This window comes from Molossus molossus, unplaced genomic scaffold (genome assembly GCF_014108415.1).
Source record: "Molossus molossus isolate mMolMol1 unplaced genomic scaffold, mMolMol1.p scaffold_m16_p_9, whole genome shotgun sequence".
Classification (NCBI taxonomy): Eukaryota; Metazoa; Chordata; class Mammalia; order Chiroptera; family Molossidae; genus Molossus; species Molossus molossus.
In genome coordinates this window covers 26645348-26670861 of record NW_023425403.1, presented here as the reverse complement: position 1 = coordinate 26670861, position 25514 = coordinate 26645348, and the positions used below count along the sequence as shown (strand labels likewise).

The following is a 25514-nucleotide window of genomic DNA, read 5'->3' as shown; positions in this document are numbered from 1 at the left end:
TTTCTAAACTTACTAACATGAAGGATTTCCTTTAATATTCAAGATGTAACTCTTGTTGAAACAGTATCCAACATGAAATCTTATTTCCTTAGTGCTATTTGATATCTGATGACTTTTATATGGTAAGCCAGGGTATGTCCTATATACTACAGATACCTTAGGTTTAAGTATTTTTATGCAGCTCTTCATGAGTCACATTTTGTTTGTATATCTATAACAGAGCTCTGCTGACTTCTTAATTTGGGGGGTGAGGGTGACTAATAGGATTGTTCTGCCATTTCAGAAACCGGTAGAAAACAAAATAGCTAACAGTAACTCTGGAATCTTTGTGCATGAGTGTTCTTTAATGGTCTAAAAAGTGGTTTTAGTCAGGCCAGTGCCAAGGAGCTCTTCTTACATCTCCATAGTGTCACTGTTGACCTATTTAACATATTGTGAAGTTGCAGGTTCTGGAAGCAGAGAAAGTAAGTTGTGCTTTAAGTGTGCATAGTATACATGCACTGTGCTTCCTGTGCTTCACCAAGGAAATATTCCAAAAGACATTGCTCACTCACAGTCTGAGTTTGGTATTTGTTAACTTTTAAATCTGTATGTGGTCAGAGCATAAATGGTTGGTTTTTATTATTATTCAAAAATGAAATAAGTTAAAGCAGCATGGGATAATGGTGGTATTATTTTTTAACCTCATGTTAATTCTTTGGAGGAAGAAGTGAAAATAAGATTTTTGATAATCAGCACACAGCATCAGAAATTAGATTGGTAACAACTACAGATGAAATCCTGGTCACAATTCCAGATGCCGTGCAGTGGAGAGAGGGGCTGGACCATGGCTGGTATGAGAATCAAGAGAGCTGCCTGTAGCCGGCTTAGAAGGGGAGTACATAGCCTTTCATTTATGGAAGGCTAAAGCAGTGGTGGGACTCGAGTCATTTCTTTAGTATTCAATCAGGCTAGAACTAGGGGTAAGGTGGGGTTTTTATTTTTTGTTTTTACAAACTCCCACTCTTATCTTAATCCTCAAAAATAATCTGGTCTAAGTTATAGAATAGGCTATTAGAATCATTGAAACTTGGAGATTTCTGTGTGTTCAAGTTAGGAACAAATCTCAGAACTAAATAATAATAATAATAATAATAATAATAATAATGGGGGCAGGTAAAGCTGCTCCTAGTTCCCTTCTGCCATTTCCAAATATTTGGTAACATGCCTGTAAATAATGTTGTGAAATTCTGAGATAATCATGTAAAGGACTCTTGGATAGGGCAGGCTGTTGAACAACTTTCTTTCCTGGTTCATGAAGTAGCTTCCTTTTTGAGTAGTTTGTTGCATGGTGTGTTCCAATCAGTGTCAAAAACAGATCTGCAGTTTGGAAACAGGCCAGCTACACAGAGTATAATCTCTGGACTACCCAGCATTTGTTGCTTGTCTTTTGTTTCATTTTTAAATACAAAGCTCTTCCTTTAACGTTCACCTTAAAGTCAAGGTGCTGCCACTTGCTGTGTCCCAACAGGATATGAAAACACGTTATAGCTTTGGAAACTTATGTTTGATGCACTTGTACCTGAGGTACGACGATACTGGGAAGTTGCTTTATGGGCAGTGAAAATTAGACTTGCATTACTTCTTATAAGGCTAATGCATCTAGCTACCCCCAAGTTGTCCAAGTTGCTGCAGACGTGAAGTGATCATTTGGAATAATTTCCTCTGGCCTAGGGCCACACAGAATTGGTCTCTGGTTATTTGTATACGAAGAGGAGAACTTGCTTCCATTTTTAGATAAACTAGAGAATAGATATAATTGGACAACTTTGTCATGTATTAACAAATATTGAAAAGTTGGAAATTTGTATATACTGAAATCTACCAACTTTTATCTGGGGTGGGCACAGGGAGAGAAAGGGGTTATAGTAGGGTAAGGGAGGGGAATGATAATGTTTACCACAGGTACGAAGTAGTCACTTTAACATTGAGACCTCTGCCTCATTGAATCAGGTTTTTTAAGTACTTGAAATTCTTCAGATTCTCCTTATTTTAACAGTTATTTTAAAATGTATGAAGTAAAAAGCATTGTTTTATATACTGTTTTGAAAATAAATAGCCTAGTCTCTTATCCTCTTTCACTTAGATTAAAAGTGAAGTTCTGCAAATGGGAGAGCATGTTCACAGTAAAGATCTGATTTAATGTACACATTTGAGGGAGAGACTCCTGCATGGTATGCCAGCAACATTTTTATGAATATTTTCTATGTATGTTCTTTATTTTATCATTTTGTCAACCCAAGCACCTCTTCTTTCCTTTTAATATATGCCTGTGTAGGGGACAAAAAAATTTGCACTTATGTTACATTCCTAAAATGCTGAGTGTAAGCTGTGTATTTAAAAAACCATTTCCATTCTTTTTTCGTCAGTCCATTGCTTAAGTAACCAGTTAAGGTGTTTGTGGCACATATGAGGGGGGAGGAGGAAGAGAATTACCTGATCTTTGATAGTCTATGAAAGTCATTAATGTGTAAGTAAAAGGGAAAAGACGAATAGCTGCCAAAGTCATTTATTCAGTCCTGTTTTCTTATGTGACATTACTGTATCTGCATATTGGCAAGAAACACCCTCAGGTTCCAGTACTCCCCTTCTCTGCCTGCCACAGACTTCTGATATGTGTGAATGGCTCTCAATATCCAGTAGATTACCTGGATTAGGTATTGATAAAGTATTCTTGTCAGTTTGGAAGTGGACTGGATAAAATTTATTTTTACTTTGTTGTCGTTTATATCTCTTTCATTTGTGCTGTCACATACCCTATGTTAAAAAAGAAAAGCATTATGTTAAAAAAGAAAATCATTATTGCCACTGACAACCAAGATGCTAAATGATGACTACAACTGGCTAATAAGATTCTTTTTATATACAAGGGTGTGTGCATAATTGGAATTAATGAGAAATTCATTTGTACCCACTTGTGATATTGCACAACAAACACAGATACCTAGATTCTGTTTTCATTTCCTTGTGATCTTTATCTATGATAACCTTTGTAGATTGGTTATTTCTGTACTTTGTTTATCTGTAATAAACTTTGTAGATCCTGTGAAATGTTATTTCGCCTAAATCACTTGAGACTTGAGTCTTTAATAACAAAGCACCAATATTCACTAAAGTCAATCTCTTTTGAGTTTCTGTGACTTGGCTAGAAGCTCGACACTAAGGGATTAGTGTTAATTTTCCCTAGGGGTGTTCCACTAGGGCATCACTGTATATTGACTTGATGTTGCCACGCAGACTTCAAGATATATATTTTGGGGATTTTTTGATTGGCCTATGTTTTATTGCATAGTGTGAAGTGTGCAAAGCTTGGTTAACCTGTATATAGATAGCTTCTTGTTGACTTGTTATCGTGTATTTAGGATTGCCTGTAATATTTAAGCTGCTTACTCTGCTGTGTGTGCTGGTAGGAACATATAATTTTTGTATATTATATTTACTGAGATGTTGCCTTTTTTAATTTTACAAATACTTTGGAATTCAAATGTGGTTTTTTGCTTTGTTTTGTTTTTACTTTCGTAAGGATTAATTTGGAAAGGTTTTTAATGACATTCCACTGATTTCAGATTTCGCTTGAGATTGACTTCAATAAATTGACCTGTATGTTCCAAATTAAATATGTGGACTTGTTCATTGCCTAGTTTTCTTGCTATAACTCACTGGGCCAAAGGCCTTCATGGGGGAGGGGACCTAGCTGCGGGGCTGCATGACCCAGTATGTCTACCCTCAGTCAGTGAGGCCTGCAGCACAGCAAGTCCTGTGTGAGAGCTTAACTACATCTTTCTTTAACATGCTATGCTGCTAATAAATTGGGATCCAAAAGTCCAGGGGTTTTGTTTTGTGTTCATGGAGGAAAGGTCTTTGGAGAATGTTGCTACTTGGCTTTGGTGTCCTCTGAGAATATCCAGGAACTGGCTAGCTGGCGAAGGACATGACCGGGAGATTGCCATCACTTTCATCCCATTGCTTATCAGACAGAAAGGTAATCTGCAGCTTTGCTGGACACCGGGAGCATGCTCCTTGCCCAAAGTATCAGAGAACAGCACTGCTTGCTTTTCGTTCCTTTTGCTAGGTGATATTCTGAGAACACCACGAAGATGCCACTCCTCCCCAGATTGCAGACCTGGCTGGGGTAAGAAGGTGGCTGAACGCCTGCCCTGCCTGCAGTTCCCGGAGTGCCCGCCAGCGGGCGCTGACAGCCGCTCTGAGATCCGGCCTCCCAGGGGCGGCCCTGCGTCCCCACCGCAGCGGCTGCCACGTCAGCGTGCGTCGGTCCCGGCCGGCAGAGAGCTCTGCCCGGCTGAGCAGCCGAATGGGCCGGGTGGGGAGTGCAGAGGCGGGGGCCTTCGGGGCCGAACTGGGCCTGCGGATCGCATTGTTTGCAGCTTTCCTGTAAGTGGTTTAAGGATCGGACCCCAGGGCCCGGCACCCTATTGCACCGACAGGGCGGTCCTGTGGCCACCGCCGGTTCCCCGAGGCGCGTCCGCCCCGCCCCCCAGGTCGGGGTTCTTCCGCGGGAAGCCAGGAGGAAGCAAAGCAAAGCAAAGCACACTGCTCTTTTTTGTTTCCCTTCAGGGTAACAGAGCTTCTCCCCCCCTTCCAGAGGCTAATCCAACCGGAGGAGATGTGGCTTTACCGGAATCCGTATGTGGAAGCAGAGTATTTCCCTACCAAGTCGATGTTTGTGCGTGGAGAACTAGCCCTTCCTTCTACCCCTTACTACTTATTACTGAGCTTTAACGCTGGGAAGCGAAAGTGGTCATTCTGACTCCAAAATGGTCTTTGTAGGGAACATATTACTCCCTTTGTTGATGTGCTAAGGTGTTGCTTCCTAATGTTTAAGATCCACACTGAGAGAGCAGCTATCAGTCTGTTTCCGTTGAAGAGACATGTTCCGTAAGCACTGTTCCTTAGGATGGCCTGGAGTAAATGGTCATTTAGAATAATGACGTGCACACTGGAAGAACTGCCCGAGCCCAGTTATCCCTTAGACACCGAAATGCTAATTCTTTCCTGGGACACGGATGGGTCTGGTACATGAGCTCTGTCACTTCCATCCCTCTTCCCAGTAGGAGCTCCTTTAACAGTTAGTTTTGTGACTTTGGTTTTTAACCTTTGACGTTTTCTGGTTCAGGTCATTGCATTTTTCTCGCCACTGTCTCTGATCCTCCTGGCCAAATGTCTCAAGAAGGCAGACACAACAGACAGCAAACAAGCCTGCCTGGGTAAGAGCTACCCCTTCCTAGCTGGTGTCTTATCTTACTGCTGGATTGAGAAGGCAGGGTTTGTGGCCTCAGTGTGTGGAGGCCACTAAGTTCTGTGTCCCTGAAGTAATTATATCTACCCTGCATCCTACTTGTTACCCTGGGAAACAGAAAAAGAACACTTGAAGCACTTGGTTAACCTCACAGTGTACCTAAATACCTTGGATTATTTGTACCTCAGAAATGTTTTCACCCTAATACTTAAGTTCTCCCTGTACTACAACAGAGCAGTCAGTTGTTGGGGGCCAGAATTTTTTTTACAGTCAGCTCTGGTTGGAGACCCACCATTCCTCTATCTCAGAAAGGCCACGGCTACTGTCTTAATGAGACAGTGACCATGCAATTCCTTCTAGGCAGATGCCACTAACATTAAGTTTCTTTGCTTTCCAGCTGCCAGCCTTGCCCTGGTTCTGAATGGTATCTTTACCAACACAATGAAACTGATAGTGGGGAGGTAAGTGACAAGAGTTAGCAACCCCAGTGTCTGCCTTAGCCCTTACCTTAGCAGGAGATGGTTAATGGCACTTCAGCACACATCTTTCTCCTTATAAATTTCTTAATTCTCAGCCTGTACTTGCTCCCTTCCCTGCACCTTAATCCTGCGGGTGACACTTGGGCTCTTTTCTGCCCCAAACAGCATTTCAGCATTTCCCAGGAATGTCAGTGGACATTGAAGCTAGAATACCCCCGGAAGCTGCATTGTGACTTGTTCTTTGCCCTAAAAATTAATCATGTGCTGGAGTGTCCCCCCCCCCCCAATTAAATGTTGATCCTGGAAATAAAGCTTTTCTCTAGTGGTGACCATCCTAATCAATCTCATTATTTTGCCCAGGACACTATTTGGCCAACAATTAATAGGATTGTTGATGTCTGACACGCCAAAATTAATTTCTGGAGTTGTAGATGACCTCTGTGGAGAACATGTCATTTCTTCTAGGCCACGCCCAGACTTCTTCTACCGCTGCTTTCCTGATGGGCAAGCCCATTCTGACTTGATGTGCACGGGGGATAAGGACGTGGTGAACGAGGGCCGTAAGAGCTTCCCTAGTGGACATTCTTCCTGTATGCCTACCATGTGGACTCTACTACTATGTTTTTTGGGGGCTCATTGACTTTAATGTATGAAACTTGTGAGGATGGAAACATCTCACTATTGTTTGAGAACCCCTACCCTCTTTAAGAACCCCAAGATTTCACAAGCCTGAGCCTCAAATATTAGGGTAAATATTCAAGAATAGGGAAGGTAGTTTACCTTAATGAGATTTGAATATTTTATTATTGTATTAGTTGCTAGACCCTACAGTCTGGAACTGGTCATAGAAATATTAACTAACCTTTGACACTATGTGTCAGGTGTTTTGGACAGCTCTTTTTTTTTTTTAAAGATTTTTTTTACTGATTTTGAGAGAGAGGAAGGGAGAGGGAGAGAAAGAGAGCAAGATTGGTGTGAGTGTGAAACATCGATCAGCTGTCTCCTTTGCACCCCTACCAGGATCAAACTGGCAACCTTCCAGTCGGTGCACTGGACATTGCCCAACCAAGCCACACCAGCCAGGGCTGGAAAGCATTTTAGATGCTTACCTCATTTGACACTGTACTGGCCCAATGAAATGGGTACTATTATTATTTACCATTTATACATGAGAAAACTGTGGCATCGAGAAGTTAAGTAACCTCCCTAAAGTCATACAACTAGTATTCCAAAAACTATTCTTGGGATAAATATTAACTTTGGAACACAAAATAAAGTGTTTTCTTTTTCCTCTTGTTTCCCTCTCCCTCATAATCAGTTTTACCCCAGAAGTATACAAAAAAGGGATAAAACATGTTCCTATCCCCCTAGTTGCAGATTAGTGAGATAACTTCCTCTAAAAGACATACACTAACAGTTTTTCCCCCTTCTAGTTGCATTTGCTGGTCTGGCCTTTGCTTCCTTCTACCTGGCAGGGAAGTTACATTGCTTTACACCACAAGGCCGTGGGAAATCTTGGAGATTCTGTGCCTTTCTATCACCTCTGCTTTTTGCAACTGTGATTGCACTGTCCCGCACCTGTGACTACAAGCATCACTGGCAAGGTAAGCAAGGTCTTCATGCCATGGAAGCTTCCATGTATCTATCACTCATCATTTTATCCCTAGCTCTTGGCACAGAGGAGACTCTCACTAAGTGTCTGCTGAACGAAGAGTATGGGATAGGATCGGTTTTGTACTAAGAATAATTCATTTATAACCACATGAAAGATAAGAAAGTACAGTTACCTTTTAAAGAGACTACCAAGGATTTGGAATGTTCTGATTTTTCCATTATTTTGAAGCATCATAAATTTAGAATTATAAGAAGTTATTTACAACACACCTCAAACTTACTGTCTTAAAAATCAAGTTCAATGTCATGAGATTGTGTTGAGAAATGAAACTAAAATTCAGGGAAATTTAAAATTGTAATTATAATTTAACCAAAAAAATTTAAGTTGAATGATATAGTAGAACATCCAAATGATAGGATATCTTCACAGAAAACCCAGTTAAAACACACACACACACACACACACACACGTACAAAAAAAAAACACACACACAAAACTGACAGTTTTGCCCAGAGGTCCTTAGGAGACCTATTTTAAGCATAAAGTAAGGAGTTCAGCAACTCCTAAAAAGTTTATTCCTTCCTCAAGAACTCTAACTACTGAAAAACAATGAAAACTGTTAATAGTGTGAAGTGAAACTGTGTTATTTTTCTGAACTTAAAAAATATCAATCTAGTGTATTTGGAAAAAAGCTTCTTAGACTTAACTAAAGATGTGTTTTCATTTGGTGTTTAGAGAACAATCTGATAAAGATAATTCTGTAAACTATGTGATGAAACTGAGAAAGACCTGAACCTGGGTTTTTGCAGCCCAAACAACTAGAATAACCTAGAGGGTCAAGTTCTCTATACTCTGTGCTATCTGATATGATTTAAGTCTAGTATGATTAAGACTTTCTCTCCTCTCTTCAGATGTGCTAGTTGGATCCATGATTGGCCTGACATTTGCCTATGTCTGCTACAGGCAGTATTATCCTCCTCTGACTGATGCAGAATGCCATAAACCACTTCACAACAGACTTGTACTTCCCACTACACAAAAGAATTCTATTGATCCTTATCATTTTGATATTTAGAAATTGGAGCTACTGCTATAGAGAATAATAGGTGAATCAACCCCTTCTATCTGGACCATGGGATGACAAGAATTTCCTACCTTTTGACCTCTTAAAAGGTGCAAGTGAGGACATCAGCACTTCATTCCGCTTCCATATGATTATGCAGTTTCGCCCCTGCTCACATGAATTCATCATGAGGACTCAAAGTTCTTTTTCACTACTGTATGCCACACATTCGGATAAAGAGATCTTTCAGTACTCCTCTAACAGCGTATGAATCTGGTCCGTAAGATTGGTATCCCAAGATCTATGGTGTTTTTACATTTAATATAAATGCCTTTCTTAAAGAAGGATCTTGTCACAAAGAAGCCTTTTCATAGTCCTACTTTATCCTAGAAACTAGAGTTAATTCTCAAAACTTCATTTACCATACCTCAAAATCTTAAAATTTACGGCATGACCAACTAAATTATTTTGGTTTTGTTTACTTTCTTTGGTGACAGTTCCATCAAGCCTTATATAGAAAACTGTCCTTTTCTGGCTGGTTTACCATTGCTAAGCATATCTTATCCAAGTACAGCTAGATAATACTGTCTTTTTTTTCTTTTTTAATCCTCACCCAAGGATATTTTTCCATTTATCTTCAGATAGAGTGGAAGAGAGAAACATCACCGTGAGAGAGACACATTGACTAGTTGTCTCCCACACGTCCTCAACTAGGGCTGGGGACCGAACTGCAACTGAGGCACATGCCCTTGACCGGAATCAAACCCACAACTCTCTGATCTGCGGTCCAACGCTCAACTGCTGAGCCAAACCAGCCAGGGCAGTGTTGTCTATTTTTAATACTGTGGACATAAATTATTTGTCAAATTACTAAGTAAACACAATAAAAAAGAAAATAGGAGTGTGGTTTCAGTGCTAACAGCTGATGACTGTTTCTACCTCATTTGTCATAACTTCCTTCTCTCCATTCATGACTGAAGATCTGCCCAAATGCATCAACTTTGCCAACTGGCAGAGGCAGGAAAGAAAAATTATAGGCATTATCTGGAGGACAAATCTTTTTCTGTCCCTTCTTCACAATGAACTATAAAGAACAATTACAGGACATCATCAGAACTGATGCTATAGTACCTACAACTACCTTTCTCTTTATTGAGATTATATGTTAAATATGACCTTGTCTTATATATTTCTATAACATATTTTCAGTGTATCTTTTTCCTTCTGTAAATGTGATACTCAAAATGATGAATATGCTTTTTTTTTGTATTTAGTGTAGCATTTGAGAGCTGGAACATTTTCAGAGTAAAACACTGGTTTCCCCTCTGACATAGTGATTCAACTACAAGAGTGGCAATGAATGTAAATAGCAAAGGATAGTCTCAGGATTTACCTAAAATACCTGTGCTTTAAACTCTGAACTATATCTGCCTATGATAATGAAAACACCAGGCAAGGGAAAAGAACTTAAATATCAGTTCTTTGCTCAAAACTTTTATTTTTAAAATGTGTTTAGTAATCCATCCATAGGGGAAGAGAAAATGGTTATTGTACTGATTTTCTTTACTGTATGATGGATGAGCCAGGTAACAGTAGGCAGTGGGTCAATTTATTTCATCATGTACTAGAGTTTTAAATGTAATCATGTAAAAAACAAAAACAAAAAACAAAACATTTCAAAAAGTGCAACATATTATAAAGCTAATCAGTGTTAATTAATCTTTCCATGCAAACAATCTCTTTTGCTAAGATATGCAATACCAGTTCTGGAGTTGGGACTATGTAAAAAATGATACTCCACCAGAGTTTTAAAATAGACTTGGTCAAAAGATTGCAATTGATACAACTGAAATAGTACAAATAATATACAACTAAAATCCCTCCCTTTGACATGCCAACACCAATCAAGGCTCAATTACAACAGGAGGGTGTCCTCAGCCCATACAGGGGATGCGCCTGGAGCTGGGGTCATTGGGGAGGCTGCACCACTAGACACTACAGGACACTCTTTACATTAGGCCACTCTACGATGCCTGGAAGATGCAGAGCTCTACCTAATACATAGAAACCAACACAGGGAAGCTACCAAAATGAGGAGACAAATGTCCCAAATGAAAGAACAAAATTCCAGAAAAAGAACTAAACAAAATGGAGGCAAGCAATGTACGTGCAGAGTTCAAAACACTGGTTGTAAGGATGCTCAAGGAATTTAGTGAGAACTTCAGCAGCATGAAAAAGCATGCAAACCATAAAAAAGAACTAGTCAGAAATGAAGGAAATATTAACTGAAATGAGTAATTTACAGGAAATCAACAGTAGAGTAGATGAAGCTGAGAATCAAATCAGCAATTTGAAATATAAGGAAGCAAAAAACACCCAATCAGAACATTAAAAAAAAAATCCAAAAAATGAGGATAGTTTAAGGAGCCTCTGGGACAACTTCATGCTTACCCTAACCTGGTGAAGGAAACAGACTTACTAGACCAAGAAATGCAGAGTTCCAAAAAAGAGTAACCCAAAAAGGCTTACACCAAGATACATCATAATCAAAATGCAAAGGTTAAAGACAAAGAATCTTAAAAGGAAGCAAGAGAAAAGAAGTCACCTACATGGGAACTCCCATAAGACAGTCAGCTGATTTCTCAGCAGAAACTTTGCAGGCCAGAAGGGATTGGCAAGAAATATTCAGAGCAACAACCATATAAAGAAGAGCTTCCCGGACAAGAAAAAGCTAAAGGAGCTCATCACCACCAAATCAGTATTACATGAAATGTTAAAGGGTCTTCTGGAAAAATAAAGATCAAAATGACAAACAATAAAATGGCAGTAATACATACCTATCAATTGAATCTAAAAAACAAAATAAACGAACAAGCAGAACAGAAACAGACTCATAGATACAGAGAACATTTAAATAGTTGCCAGATGAAAGGGGTGAAGGAATTAACAAGTGCAAATTGGTAGTTACAGAATAGGAAATATAGTCAATATTCTAATAACTATGTATGGTGTCAGATGGGTACAAGATTTATTGGAATGAACACCTAGTAAATTATATAATGTCTAATGACTAGGTTGTATACCTGAAACTAATATAATGTATGTCAACTGTAATTGAAAAATAAAAAATTATTTGAAATATATATATATATATATATATATATATATATATATACACACACACAACTAAAGGATTTAAATCAAGCTTATCACAGCTTCCAGGATGAGGAATCAGAATTCTTTCATGGGCCAGCATGCCAGGGCCCCAAAGTTCCAAGACAACAGAAGCTCTTTGTTCAAGAACTCACCTATGAAATCTTTCATCTGGCTGTTAATTGAACAAGAATAAGCAAATCTGATCTTTCTGCAGATTTTGGGAAGTTGCAAAAAATATAAAAAAGAAAAACGGTCACATCATTAAGACCCTAGGCCTTGTTCCTAAAACTGTTTGATGCTGACCAGAACCTAATGGTCCTGAGGGCTTAATAATTAAGGGAGTGAATGTGCAAAGGAGAGAGGCAGGTTTGGATGTTCTTACGTTGACAGCTGAATGCAGAACAGCCAGGTAGAAAAGATGCACAGGGCAAGATATAGGAAAGGACATGGAGCTTCCGTGCCCTCTCCTGGCTCACTACTTTCCCTGTACCTACCCAGAAGCTCTCTGAATCGAGTGAAACTTTCTATGTTAGATGTCATTTCAGAATATATTTGATATCCATTTGGTCATCATTTTAAAGTGTTTCATTGTTATTTCTAGCCAGAAAGGCATCCACTGCCTTATCACAATGCTTCATGATTAGAATTCTTATTTGTATTTTCTTCTAGATGTTTCTTAACTTTTAGAATAGAGTTGCTTTTTCTTTTTAATGAAATATATTCCCTAAGATGCTAGTGAATTAAAATATAAATATGGTGACTTCTTTGTATAATTACAACCAGGACAGAGAAGACTAGTACAGAGATGACTGGTTTCATATGTAGTCCTGTGAAACAATTAACCTTTACTAACTCAACATAACTTTGTGTATAAGGATACCCATTGATTCAGCTACTAAGGATGGACAGGGAAACTAAGAGATAATTTTGCCACCCACTTCAGCTTGCCTTATTCAGCAGAGTTTAAAATTGGTAGATCCTAAGATGACTTATAAGTCATTGACCTTCATTACTTTTCTTTATAAAGCTATACAATTATATGAATAAATATTTCCATTTCCAGAGGGAAAAAAAATCAAGCTTATTACCCTGTGTAATATACAATCATGATAACAAGATATAAAGCTCTTATACAGTTACCTGCCCCTCACCATCAGGAAGGAAACATTTCTTAGAACAAGCAGTGGTTTGTCTAGCTATCCACAGTTACGCTGTTCATCTTTGGTTATAAGAACTCACTCTTGCTTGTCCTTTGGTTTACTCCTAAATAGTACCAATTCTGCTAATATGAAGGCCAAAAGCTTTCCCTGTAATATATGTTGAATGCTACTTAATTCTCAATAACCCTTATTTCCAACTCAGAATTTACATACAAAGAAAATAAAATATTCAATTTATCTGAAACTGTTTAGTGGTTTAGTCAGCATTAGTTTATAAGTAGATGGACAAAGGCCAGGCTCTGACCTGTACCCAAACAAACCTCTACCATCTCTAAGGTGACAGTAAGTAGCCTTCCTTTTCCTTTTCTCTCCAGAAAGGGATAAAGAGCACTGCTGTTGAAGGGATACGTAAGTGAATATTAAGTGCCAGTGCTTTTGATACCATGATACATTTATTAAAAACACACACATACACAGCTTGCCTGCTATGCCACCCAACAGCCTGTGGAAATCTGAGAAGAGTGCATCACAAAGAACACTGCAAAGACAATGACAAACTCTGACCAATGAGAAAGAAAATACCTACAGCATAGTGGTGAGCAAATGCTTGGGAAAATATTAGTCTATATTCACCCATTTTCTTCAAGGCATATCTCACTTTGCATGTTCTGACACCGACTCTGCAGTAGCTGTTCTTTACTGCATAGGTTTTTCTTTCCCAAGAAACATTTCCCCCTAGCCAAACGTACCAGCTCAACAACAAGGCCTATGCCATGAGCCTTTTAAATAAGCATTCTGGTTTATGAGCACCTAAGAAGGCAACGATGTTTACAAAGTGTTTTTAAAGAGGACACACAATACTACCTTCACTCAACTAAATATGGCAGGTGACTCACACAAATTCTACTTCACCATAAATGCACCACTAAGTGATTTTATTTATTCAAGGCTGTATAATTTCAGGTTTGTCAGCCTTTATAGCTTTACCCTCAACTTAAGAACAGAAGCTACTATCAAATAACTAAGTTAGACTTCATCCAGATATATAACATCTTTGCATTATAAAGGTGCACCTGCCTGGCCAGTGTGGCTCAGTGGTTGAGCGTCAAGCCATGCACCAAGAGGTCATTGGTTTGATTCCCGGTCAGGGCACATGTCCAGGTTGTGGGCCAAATCCCCAGTGGGGTGGGAAGGAAGGAGGCGGTTGATCAATTTCCTCTCCCTTCCTCTCTCTCTAAAATCAATAAAGAAAAAAAAAAGTACACCTATTGTGAACTAAATTGTCCACTTTTGACTCTCAGAGGAGCCAAAGAGCTGGAAAAACAATTAATAGCAGAGCATCAGTTATTGCTAGCAATAAATCTGTCAGCTGTAGAGAGTAAACAATACTTTCTTTAAGCTACATTTTAGTCTGTCTTCATACAGAATTTGTAAAGATAGCTCAACAGAATTTGCCCAACAGTCTTTCCATATTCATTTAGACTTAGCCTTCAGTTGCAAGAACACAAATGAGAGATGAGTATACCCCAAGTGCCTACTGAAACAACAGTCTGCTTCCAAGCTAGAACACTTCCTAGAAAAATTTCTATCAACCCAAAACCAAACCCAAAGAAGACTTACTACCATCTCACATAATAAGCAATCAAGTATGGTACCTATACACTATTATCAAAGAGGTAAGGATGCAAACTACCCCCAGCTATGAAGAAAGAATGGCAAGTATTCATATGAAGCCAGTGGTAAAATGAAATAAGGTATCTTCCCTTTGTTTTTCCACTCACTTCCAAAATGGAAGATTATCTTCCAAAGCCCTCAATGGTAAGTGGCAGGCAACATGCAAGAAAGGCAGTTGAGAGGAAAACTGCAGCAACAAACAGGTGGATTTTCTGGGGAAGGGCCCTTCAATGTCCATCTAGGGGAGAGAGGGGAAAAGAGGTCACCATGAGTCACAACGGGAAGGCACCCAGGGAATGCCAGAGTCTAATATATGTTAGATATGTATTTAAAAGACTGAGTAATTTAAGTCTCAGGATGAGCTGCTTGTAAGTACAACTGTAACTGTTGCTATGGTAACTCTTAGACGATCAGAACTATTAAGATTTTCTGAGTTTGGATCCTATAAATGACAAATGTTATTGGATCAAATCACAGCAAAGCGCACATGTGCACACATGCACACACACACACACACATTCATCACAGCACTATAGCACCTTTTCCCCATGAATTTTAAAAAGTCCCTCTAAAAATGAATAATAACCTAGAGTTTGGTGACAGGCAACAGAAAAGTATATTTATAAAGGGCCCAACACTCCACAGTTCTTTCTATATACATGACATTTAAAAACTTACATTAGGCAGCCATAGAAGATTAATTTTTACTGTAAAGGCTGATCAAGGAAGATACCCTTGGTTTGGTAGATTTCTTTGAGGACCAGCAATACTGTATCTTCAGACTCCCTAAAAAGAGAAAATGTATGTTAATTAAAAGAAGGAACTAACATTTGTACTAGATGCCTTACGTATATTAACTCATTTAATCTACACAACCACCTTGCAAATTCATCTTTTTACTACTGCAAAAAGTCCAATTCAAAGGTGATGTAATTGGCAGTGGTTTAGATGTCTAGCATTATGTCTAGTAATATAAAAAAGCTAGCAGTAAATGACCAAGAACTGTTCCCTTTCCAAAGAACTCATTCTTGGGACAATATGGAAGAGCCATCCAATTGCTTACCTTAAGTTGTTTTGTTTTTTTTTTAATCCTCACCCGAGGACATTTTTCCATTTTATGTTCAAATAGAGGGGGAGGGGGAGGGAGAGAGAGAGAGAGAAACATTGATGTGAAAGGGACACATCAAGGGGCTGCCACCCGCACAACCCAACCAGGGCCGGGGACAAACTGCAACCAAGGTACATGCCCTTGGCAGGAACTGAACCCGGGTCTCTCTGGACCACAGGTCAACGCTCTAACCACTGAACCAAACCGGCCAGGGCTTACCTTAAGTTTTTAAATATTACTTTCTTTCACATGGTTCAAAATTCAAGATATACAAAGGTGTAATAATGAAGTCTTCCCCCACGTGTTTCTTAACCACTAGTTCCCATCTTGACAAGCAATGTTACCAATTTCTCATGCATCTTCTAGATATTGTTTATATACAAACAATTATTTATATCCAATTCATAAAGAAATTTGATTTAAAAAATAACATTCATGAAGGACTGCCTTCAGGATATGTGGCTCTAACATTTCTCTGTATCAGTGATTTTCAACCAGTGTACTGCAAGAATTTTTAAAACATGCACTACCTATTCAGTCAGGGACACTGACTACTTTTCCCTTAGACTGTCTAATAAAAAAATGACAACAGCCAACACAAAAATAACCGTCCAGTGTGAATACCATCTTCAACCATAAATATATAGGTCATATAATAATAGTGTTGCATCTTATTGGTCATGTCACATAACAAGGTTGTGTCTGATTGGTTAATTCTTGGTAGCAGAAATCCTTATGTATAAGTATAGGCTCCTATGTATTTTTATTCTTTTTTTTTTTTTTTTTTTCGTGGTACGTGCCCTAGCAGGAACCGAACCCAGGACTCTCTGGTCCGCAGGCCAATGCTCCAACCGCTGAGCCAAACCAGCCAGGGTTCCTATGTATTTTTAAAAGGTCACTTTGGCCCTGGCTAGTGTGACTCAGTGGACCAAAGAATCCCGGGTTCAATTCCAGCCAAGGGCACGTACCTCATTTGCGGTTCTTAACCCGGCCCCGGTTGGAGTCATACAGGTAGCAACCAATCGATGTGTCTCTCTCACATTGACTTCTCTCTCTCTCTCCCTCCCTCCCACTCTGCCTGAAGATAAATGTAAAAATATCCTCGGGTGAAGATTAAAAAAATAAAATAAAATGTCACTTTGGCCCAGCTGATGTGGTGCAGTAGTTGAGCATTCAGTGGTTGAGTGTCGACCATGCACCAAGAGGTCGCTGGTTCAATTCCCAGTCAGGGCACATGCCAGGTTGTGAGCCAAATCCCCAGTGGGGTGGGGGGGGGAGGCGTGCAGGAAGTGGCCAATCAGTGTTCTCTCTCAATGTTTCTCTCTCTCCCTCTCCCTTCCTCTCTCTAAAAATCAATAAAGAATAAATAAAGCCCTGGCCAGTTTGGCTCAGCGGTTAGAGCGTCAGCCTGTGGTCCGGAGAGACCCGGGTTCGGTTCCTGCTAAGGGCACGTACTTCGGTTGCAGTTTGTCCCCGGCCCTGGTTGGTTGTGCAGGTGGCAGCCACTCGATGTGTCCCTTCACGTCGATGTTTCTCTCTCTCTCTCCCTTCCTCTCTCTCCCTCCCACTCTATCTGTACAAAAAATGGAAAAATATCCTCGGGTGAGGATTAAAAAAAATAAAAAAATAAAATAAAATAAAAAAGAATAAATAAATAAATAAAAGGTAATTTTGGAGCAAAAAGGGTAGGTAATTACCTATTACTATTATTTTTGAAAATCAATAAAAATTATCCAAATTTTTGGTCAGATTGGCAAAAAAGTGTATTTTTTTGTGTGTTGCAGAATTTCAGTAATTAGTTTATATGTGCCATGAGATGAAAAAGGTTGAAAATCATTGCTCTAAATCTGTGGTTCAACTTTTTTTGAGTCATGAATCTATTTGAGAATCCAATGAAACCTATGGATTTCTCCCCAGAAAAGATCACATATACAATTTACCCAAAATTATAAACAGATTTCATTGGATTCATCGACTTTTTCTATCCCCCATAAACTCCATACACAGACCTCAGGTTAAGAAACTCATATTCCGCCCTGGCTGGTTTGGCTCAGCGGTTGGAGCGTTGGCCTGTGGACCAGAGAGTCCCAGGTTCAGTTTTCACTAGGGGCACATATCAAAAAAAAAAAAACTCATATTCCAATAAGGGGGAATTTTATTTATCTATTTATTTTGAGAGAGAGAGAGAAACACCAATGTAAAAGAAAAACATTGATCAGTTGCCTCTCATACCCCACCAGGAATCAAACTCGCAATCTTTCAACACTCCAACCAAGCCACACCAGCCAGGGCACAAGCTCATTCTGAAACATACCTCTATGGAAATGCACAGGACCTACAACAGCTAAAATAATTTCAAAATAATAAAGTTCAAGGACCCACATACCTGATTTCAAGACTTATAATCTATAGTAATCAAGACTATTTAACTGGCATAATGATAGACAAATAGATAATGGGACAAAATATAGCCAAGGTTTCTCCACCTCAAACTTATCAACAAATGTTGCTGGAACAATTGGATAGTCATATGCAAAACAAAGAACTTTAATCCTTACTTTATACCATGTTAAAAAATATCTCTCAAAATGGATCATAGGCCTAACTGTTAAAGCTAAAAAAACATAACTTCTGCAACACAGGAGAAATCTTAATGACTGGATTTAGCAAAGATTTATTAAATATGGCAAAAAAGCACAAACATCAATAAATTGGATTTCATCAAAATCTTTTGTTCTTCAAAACAAAATGAAAAACCACATCCTGAGGAAAAACATAACTAGAAAATAAAAATCTTGCGACGTACTAAGATAATCCAATTTTAATGGGGAAAAGATTTGAACAGATAATTCACCAAAGAAGATATATGGATGGCAAACATGAAAATATGCACAATATTGTTATGCACTAGGGACATGCCAATTAAAATCATAATGAGGTGCCATTACCCTTTAAGTAGTGTTAAGAGACAAATCACAAGACTAATCATACCAAGTGTTATTGAGGATATAGAGCAACCGGAACTCTCAAGCACTGCTGATGAGAATGGAAAATGCTGGTAGAAAAACAGTTTGGCAGTTTCTTTTATAAACTCATTTTACCGCCAGGCTGATGTGGCTCAGTGGTTGAGCGTTAACCCATGCACTAAAATGTCACCAGTTCGATTCTTGGTCAGGCACATGCCCAGGTTGTAGGCCAAGGGGGGCATGCTGAAGGTGACCAATTGATGTTCTCTCTCATTGATGTTTCTATCTCTCTCTCCTTCTCCACTCCCCTCTTTCTCTCTAAAAAAATCAATAAAGAAAAAAAGGAAAATAAAAAATCATTTTACCACCCAGCCAGTGTGACTCAGTGGTTGAGCATCGACCCATGCACCAACAGGTCACCAGTTGATTCCCAGTCAGGGCACATGCCCAGGTTGTGGGCCAAATCCCCAGTGGGGGGCATGCAGGAGGTGGCCCATCGATGTGTTCTCTCATCAGTGTTTCCATCTCTCTCTAAAATCAATAAAGAAAAAAAATATTTTTAAATAAAAATTAAAAATCATTTTACCCATGATTCTACTCCAAGATATTTACCCAAGAGAAATTAAAGAATATGTTCATACAAAGTCTTGAACACAGATAGCAGTTAGGTAATAGCCCAAAACTGGAAACTACCCAATTGTCCATCAGTAGGTGAATGGCTAAACAAATTGTGGTACATTCATACAATGGAATACAACTCAGAAATAGAAAGGAGAGAACTACTGATCCACACAACATGGATGAATGAAAGAAGCCATACAAAAAAGGAGTATATAGTAAGATTCCATTTATATAAAAGTCATGTGGAAACTAATCTATAGTGACAGAAGCAGATCAGTGGTTCCTTGGAGACTGTGAAACAATTAGAAAAAAAAAATTTCAACCAACCAACCAACCAACACTTACCAGTAGCATAGATGGCTTTGTAAAGCAAATAAATACTCATTGAAACTCTCAATGGGCTTCTCCTGTAGTACGTAGTCAATGCGTTGGCCTCCATTCAGCATTCCCACATTGATGGGGGGAACTTCATCTTTAACTGCCACAGAAGTCTCTTCTGTGTTAACATCTGGATATGGAGGAACCATAATAGGAATCTAAAAACTTCCAGTCCTCCACGGTTGTCCTTACCTCCCCTTGGACTCCAAGTTTACTTAAGATCAGCTACTCTTTGTTCAGAAAGCTCTCTCCCATCTTCCTGTTCTCATTCCTTTAAAGTTTCTCAAGTCACACTGATTTTTCTAATCCCTTTTTTTCCTTTCCTGCACCTTTGATAGCCAATTTATCTGCCTATGGTTTATAAATTAAATGCAATCAGGGATAACTCTTTTGACAGTTGAAAACTAAATCAAAAGAATGCAATGTTAACTGTGAAATTATAATTTTTTTTTTATCCTCACCTGAGGACATTTTTCCATTTTTTTTGTTCAGATAGAGAGGGAGGGAGAGAGAGGAAGAGAGAGAGAAACATCGATGTGTAAGGGTACACATTGAGTGGCTGCCACCCGCACAACCAACCAGGGCCGGAGACAAACTGCAACCAAGGTATGTGCCCTTAGCGGGAACCAAAACCGGGTCTCTCTGGACCGCAGGCCAACACTCTAACTGCTGAGCCAAACGGGCCAGGGCCTAACTGTGAAATTAAAAGGAGAGTATCCTCGCTAGTCCCCAGCCAAGAAAATAAAACTGATCCATGAATACACAGATATTCCCCTGTAAAAGCAAGGTGCTCCAGAGAGTAGGCTCTTAACATCACCCCCATAGCTCCCAAGTTAGGGATGTTTTAAAACTTCATTATCAGATGCCCAGCTTCTCTTGACATTCTTCCTCACAAATTATGTTCTTCCACAATTTATGGCTAGCAGAGCTGAAGACCCATTAGAACTCATAATAAAAAGGGTCCTATACAATAAAAAGGGCCAAGTAAGTCCCTCAGAGAATAAGAACTAAACACCATGGAGTCCTTCGTATCAGGCCTAATGTAGGAAATCAATGTGTACAGTGTCACTGACCACTAGGCTTCTCCAAACTTGATACAGGTTCTGTTTCAGTTTCTTCTGCAGTTTCAGAAGCTTGTAAGGCAGGGTATGGAGCTCTGGTGAAAGACTTCCAGGCCATCCGCAGAGAACCTAGCAAGTTGTTCTTAAGGTCCATACTCATCCTGGTCAAGCCCTCTCTCAGTTCTGAAACACATATGAATAAAGAACAGGTTTACAATGAGTTTAGGGTCCAATACAGCTAAACAAAGTGAATGAGGTCCAGTCAGTTTGCACTGACTGGAATTATCAAGTTCTGTACTCAGTCTTACCTAAGTGCATCCGTTTCCTGCCTTTATGATGTGGGATCAGCATTGGCTCAAATTCCACTTCTGGGACCACCATTGGTTCAATCCTATAGGCCACAGGATCAAACTACATAGGAAAAACAATAGCTACATATACCTCTGCTGAAGAGAGAGAGTCTGAAAAACTGCTAATGTGTATCAGGCAAGAATGACTGTAAGTTCATTTTTTTAAATGTACAGTTGTTCTGCCACATCACTTCCAAATTCATACTATTTATAAGTTGTCTCATTACTAGAGAATAGTACATAAAAAGTAAATCAACAGAACAGAAAATCGTGTGCCTCTTTTATAAAAAACCCTAATATTCAGGTAAACCAAAAGAGCTGTTCAATGCTTACAGGGTGATAAATATTGAAGAAACCTTTGCATGTTGGAAATTTGTAGTTGGGATCAATTCTTTTTAGTCCTCGGACGGTAAGGAACATTCCAATGGGAGATCCAAAGGCAAAGAATATTTCTGGTTTATAGATAAGTCGGGGGTATTTTACAGACACCTGGAAGGAGAAAATAAAAGCATCTCAATAACAAAAGTTATATCTGTTCTTACCATATGAATGACAGGCAATAAAATGAACAAAGAGAATTGGTTTTGTTACCTGTCCAATGCCAACATCCAGATAGTCATTTCCAGTACCATCAGCACTACTGCAGAACTCAGATTCTTTGGGCATATTAGACATATTCATCCCTGAAGCTGATTGTGGAGTTGGTCTATTAATACCCTAAAGAATAAAAACTAGTTTTGTGGAGCTGCTATGTAGTAAAAATATCCAAGGAATCATATAGTTTTCTACTAGTTTGAAAAGATGCATAGGGAAGTTCTGAAATGATAGCCAATAATTCCAGGAAAAGTCTCTCAGAAAACAAGATCAAGCTGATGAAAACAAGATCAAGTTGATAAAAACAAAAGTTGGCTTAAATTATTAATTGACATCCCTACATGCTCTAAAATGATGAAAGCTATACACAGCCATTTGGATAATAGTTGAAACTTTAGGTAACCATCATGAGAGAAAACAATAGCAGAGCACTGTGGAAAAGAGCGCTGAGGATTGCTAAGTCCAATGAAGTGCTATGACTTTATAATTTAAGCAAGTAGAACGTCTCTACTGGTATAGAAAATGATGCAAATACTGGACCTTAAATAAGAACTGAGCAACCTGCTAAAAAAGTTGAAACATAATTACCTACTAAAATATGGGAAGGAATTCAGTGGCCAAACTGAATGTACTAGTATTACAACATGGATAAACCTTGAGTATGTTATCCTAAGAGAAAGAAGCCAGTTATACTTGGGCACATATTACATGACTCTCTTTATATGAAATGCCCAGAATAAGATAATCCATAAAGACCAAAAGTAGATCAGTGGTTCACAGAAGGGAGGAATGGGAAGTGACTGCTAAGGGGTATGAGGTGTTTCTTTGTGGGGCAGGGTTATAAAATTAGACTGTGGCCCTGGCCGGTTTGGCTCAGCGGTTAGAGCGTCGGCCTGCACGTACCTCGGTTGCAGTTTGTCCCTGGCCCTGGTTGGTCATGCGGGTGGCAGCCACTCGATGTGTTCCTTTCACATCGATGTTCCTCTCTTTCTCTGTTCCTCTCTCTCCCTCCCACTCTACCTGAACAAAAAATGGAAAAATGTCCTCGGGTGAGGATAAAAAATAAATAAATAAATAAAATAAAATAAAATAAAATTAGACTGTGGTTATGGCTACACAATTCTAAATATACTAAAATCCACTGAATTGTGTATTATAAGCTCACTAGTTTGTTTGAGAGAAACATCGATTTGTTGTTCCATTTATTTATGAATTCATTAGTTGATTCTTGTGTGTGCCTGACTGTGGAATGAACTTTCAACCTTGGTGTATCAGGCTTATACTCTAAACAACAGAGCTACCCAGCCAGAGCTGAATTGTATACTTTTAAAGGGAGAATTTTATGGTATGTGATATGAACTATATTTCAATAAAGCGGTTATAAGACAAAAATAGAAAAATAGGATTGTAGCAGGAGTCTAGGGGAGATAAGACTTCTAAAGGTAATAATATTGTTATCAATAAACATGTTTAATTTCTAAAAACAGAGCCCAAAACCAATTAACAAAATTACTTAGCTCCGTAGACTAAACAATTCACAAAGCAAAAGAATATAAGGATGTCAAAAATTGTTTAATACTATAAGCTATATTAAGCACATACCATTGAATTTTCTCGGGTCCTAAAGTAATTTAATATCTTCTTTCTTGGTCCTAAGGGAATTCCCATTTGCTGAAGATCTTTGTCTGTACATAAAGCCTAGGTATAGAAGTCAAGTATCTTTCTTATTTCTAGGCAAAATAAAATCAAGTAAATGTTTTTTTGCTTCATATTACTAGGGCTCCCTAGTGGTATATTATTGATAACTTAGAGAAAGAAATAGTATTTTATTAATAAAAGAGCCTAAAGAAGAATAAAAAGTATCAATGCTATAGTAATATAGATAACACTATCATTTTTAAAAATCAACAGAAGTAGGTATCTAACTTCATGACAGAAAAAAACTTCCTTGATTTCCATTCTCACTTGGATGTCACATCCTTGAGAAAGATTATATTCCTACTCATGGACACAAGCAGTAAGAACACAGAGCATGAAACAGACTAACAATCAAGATCTCAGCTGAAGTGCTCCTCACCCGACTAGGGAAGTCTTCCTTCACCCTCCCAAACTAGGTTACTTCATCCTACTATACATTCTTATGAATTACACTGTGCACTTTTCCTACTTAGAACTTATCACAATTGTAATTTAATTATGCTTTTTTATTATTTAAGATGTGTCTTTAGCCCTGGCCGGTTTGGCTCAGCAGTTAGAGTGTCGGCCTGTGATCCCGAGAGACCCAGGTTCAGTTCCCACTCAGGGCATGTACCTTGGTTGCAGTTTGTCCCCAGCCCTGGCTGGGTCCTGTGGGTGGCAGCCAAACGATATGTCCCTTTCGCGTTGTTGTTTCTCTCTCTCTCTTCCTCTCTCTCCCTCCCACTCTATCGGAACAAAAAAACGGAATAATGTCCTCGGGTGAGGATACAAAAAAAAAAGTGTGTCTTTAGTAGTAAACTATAAACGCCATGAGTTTAGGGAACATATCTGTCTTATTCATCACTCTGTCTTCAGTATTTGGTATAGTATGCCTGATCATACTAAGCATTTACTAAATACCTGCTGAATGAATGGTATCACAAACCAAAGTAAAAACAAAAGTGGCAAATAAACAAGCAAATATCAACAGTAGAGCTCTGGAAAGTATAACCGAAAATAAGAACTAGAATAGTTACTGGTCATATATTCCTGCTCTCATGTTTTCTGAGCTGTGCTGTTTTTCAGTCTTTGCTCTGTTGCTGTATGTATATCAATATGACTCCTCTGAACTTTAAACTCCCACAAAGCAAAGATCACTTGATATGATTTAAAAATACATACTACTAAAGAACATTACTAATGATAACAAAGTATTTATGACTAAAATGCTTCTAAAGGGCAGGCTCTTACTAAGCAGTATGATGAAGATAAGCAATAACAATACTAAAAATGGTATGGCATAATATCGTAAAAGATTATTTTTACCAGAGCTTCCTTATCTACTTTTTCCTTCTCAAAGATACTAAAGAATTCAGAGAGTTGAAGTTTCTTCAGATCTTCCTCTAGTGTTGGTGTGTCTCCTTGATCCATAATATTTGGTGAATCCTAAAAATCAAATTGTAAAGCTCATTATTCTCTACATTTAGATTTTCCTTTTTTAATACCATTTTGCAACAAAGATATGTACTACATAAGATTTCCACATAGAGATGTATCTTAGCTTTAAACTGTGATTTATACAAAATATAAATTAAGAGGTGCTGGTCTCTAAGTTTTTGCAACTTCATTTGAAACTTAATGTGTTTTAAAATGAATGAGTGAATAATTATCAAATCATTGTTCATTATCATTAATGAAACATCTACTGAGCTTTTATTAGGAAAGCAGTATCTAAGACATAAAGCCCCTGCTCTGGAAGAACTCACAGGACATTTATATTAAAAAGAGAAAAAATACAAGATAGTATATGCAAGTACTAACTCAGTACTACAGATAAGTGTTCACAGGACTTTATTTTACTAAAAGCGATGTTTAAACATCAAGTCCTCCCACTGCTTTCAAACAATTACTATAAATTATATCAACTTGCATCTAATTCATTCTTCATTTTATCATATGCAAACTCCATTTCAGCTCAACGTCTTTATAATTCTAATCGATCAGCAGTGTTTATAATGGAAAATAAGATACATATAGTTATTTTTGAATGTGGCAAATATTTGTAGAAGCACATTGCTATTTTGCTTCTATGAACCAAGAATGACAGAGATAATTATAAGTCTGTTAAAATAAATGTAAATTTAATGCTGTGGTATGAGACTAAAGTAAGCGAAAAACAAAAAATAAGTTTAAAATCTAGAAATCCTTACTAAGAAAATAGAACCTATCTGAACATCTAAATTACCTTTTCACTGTCAATATCCCCCAAAGAATCTTTCTGATTTGTTAGGATATCAAACAATATAAGCGAACCTA

General features: G+C 38.4%; 3 protein-coding genes across 18 annotated transcripts in view; 2 read left to right on the top strand and 1 right to left on the bottom strand.

Moving 5' to 3' along the window:
• NSD3 (nuclear receptor binding SET domain protein 3) overlaps nt 1-3514 on the top strand; it is a 120941-nt gene extending 117427 nt beyond the window's left edge. For 8 of the 10 annotated variants that reach the window (XM_036249685.1, XM_036249691.1, XM_036249690.1 and 5 more), the window contains one exon: nt 2126-3508. In XM_036249685.1, coding sequence (XP_036105578.1) covers nt 2126-2182 — 57 coding nt within the window. In that variant the 3' untranslated portion in view covers nt 2183-3508. Of the gene's footprint in view, nt 1-2125 lie in introns of all 10 variants that reach the window. The other 2 variants (XM_036249696.1, XM_036249686.1) reach the window with 2 other exon arrangements.
• An 810-nt stretch (nt 3515-4324) lies between these two features.
• On the top strand, nt 4325-8550 carry PLPP5 (phospholipid phosphatase 5). Of its 2 annotated transcripts, XM_036249705.1 has the most exons (7): nt 4325-4431; nt 4615-4723; nt 5174-5264; nt 5694-5757; nt 6241-6365; nt 7209-7379; nt 8302-8550. In XM_036249705.1, exons 1-7 carry the CDS (start codon nt 4352-4354, stop codon nt 8463-8465), a joined length of 804 nt encoding a protein of 267 aa, XP_036105598.1. In that variant the 5' UTR covers nt 4325-4351; the 3' UTR covers nt 8466-8550. The 2 variants fall into 2 exon arrangements, with proteins under 2 accessions (XP_036105598.1, XP_036105599.1); XM_036249706.1 differs by lacking the exon at nt 4615-4723 and having other exon boundaries at nt 4329-4431.
• A 48-nt stretch (nt 8551-8598) lies between these two features.
• Nucleotides 8599-25514, bottom strand: part of DDHD2 (DDHD domain containing 2) — a 29152-nt gene continuing 12236 nt past the window's right edge. The window contains exons 9-18 of one of the 6 annotated variants that reach the window (XM_036249699.1): nt 25444-25511; nt 24525-24644; nt 23124-23219; nt 21519-21644; nt 21261-21416; nt 20886-20988; nt 20590-20760; nt 19484-19646; nt 15122-15229; nt 8599-8621 (exon numbers count right to left, since the gene is read on the bottom strand). In XM_036249699.1, coding sequence (XP_036105592.1) covers nt 15148-15229; nt 19484-19646; nt 20590-20760; nt 20886-20988; nt 21261-21416; nt 21519-21644; nt 23124-23219; nt 24525-24644; nt 25444-25511 — 1085 coding nt within the window. In that variant the 3' untranslated portion in view covers nt 8599-8621; nt 15122-15147. Of the gene's footprint in view, nt 8622-14422; nt 14682-15121; nt 15230-19483; nt 19647-20589; nt 20761-20885; nt 20989-21260; nt 21417-21518; nt 21645-23123; nt 23252-24524; nt 24645-25443; nt 25512-25514 lie in introns of those variants that run through there. The other 5 variants (XM_036249698.1, XM_036249700.1, XM_036249701.1 and 2 more) reach the window with 5 other exon arrangements.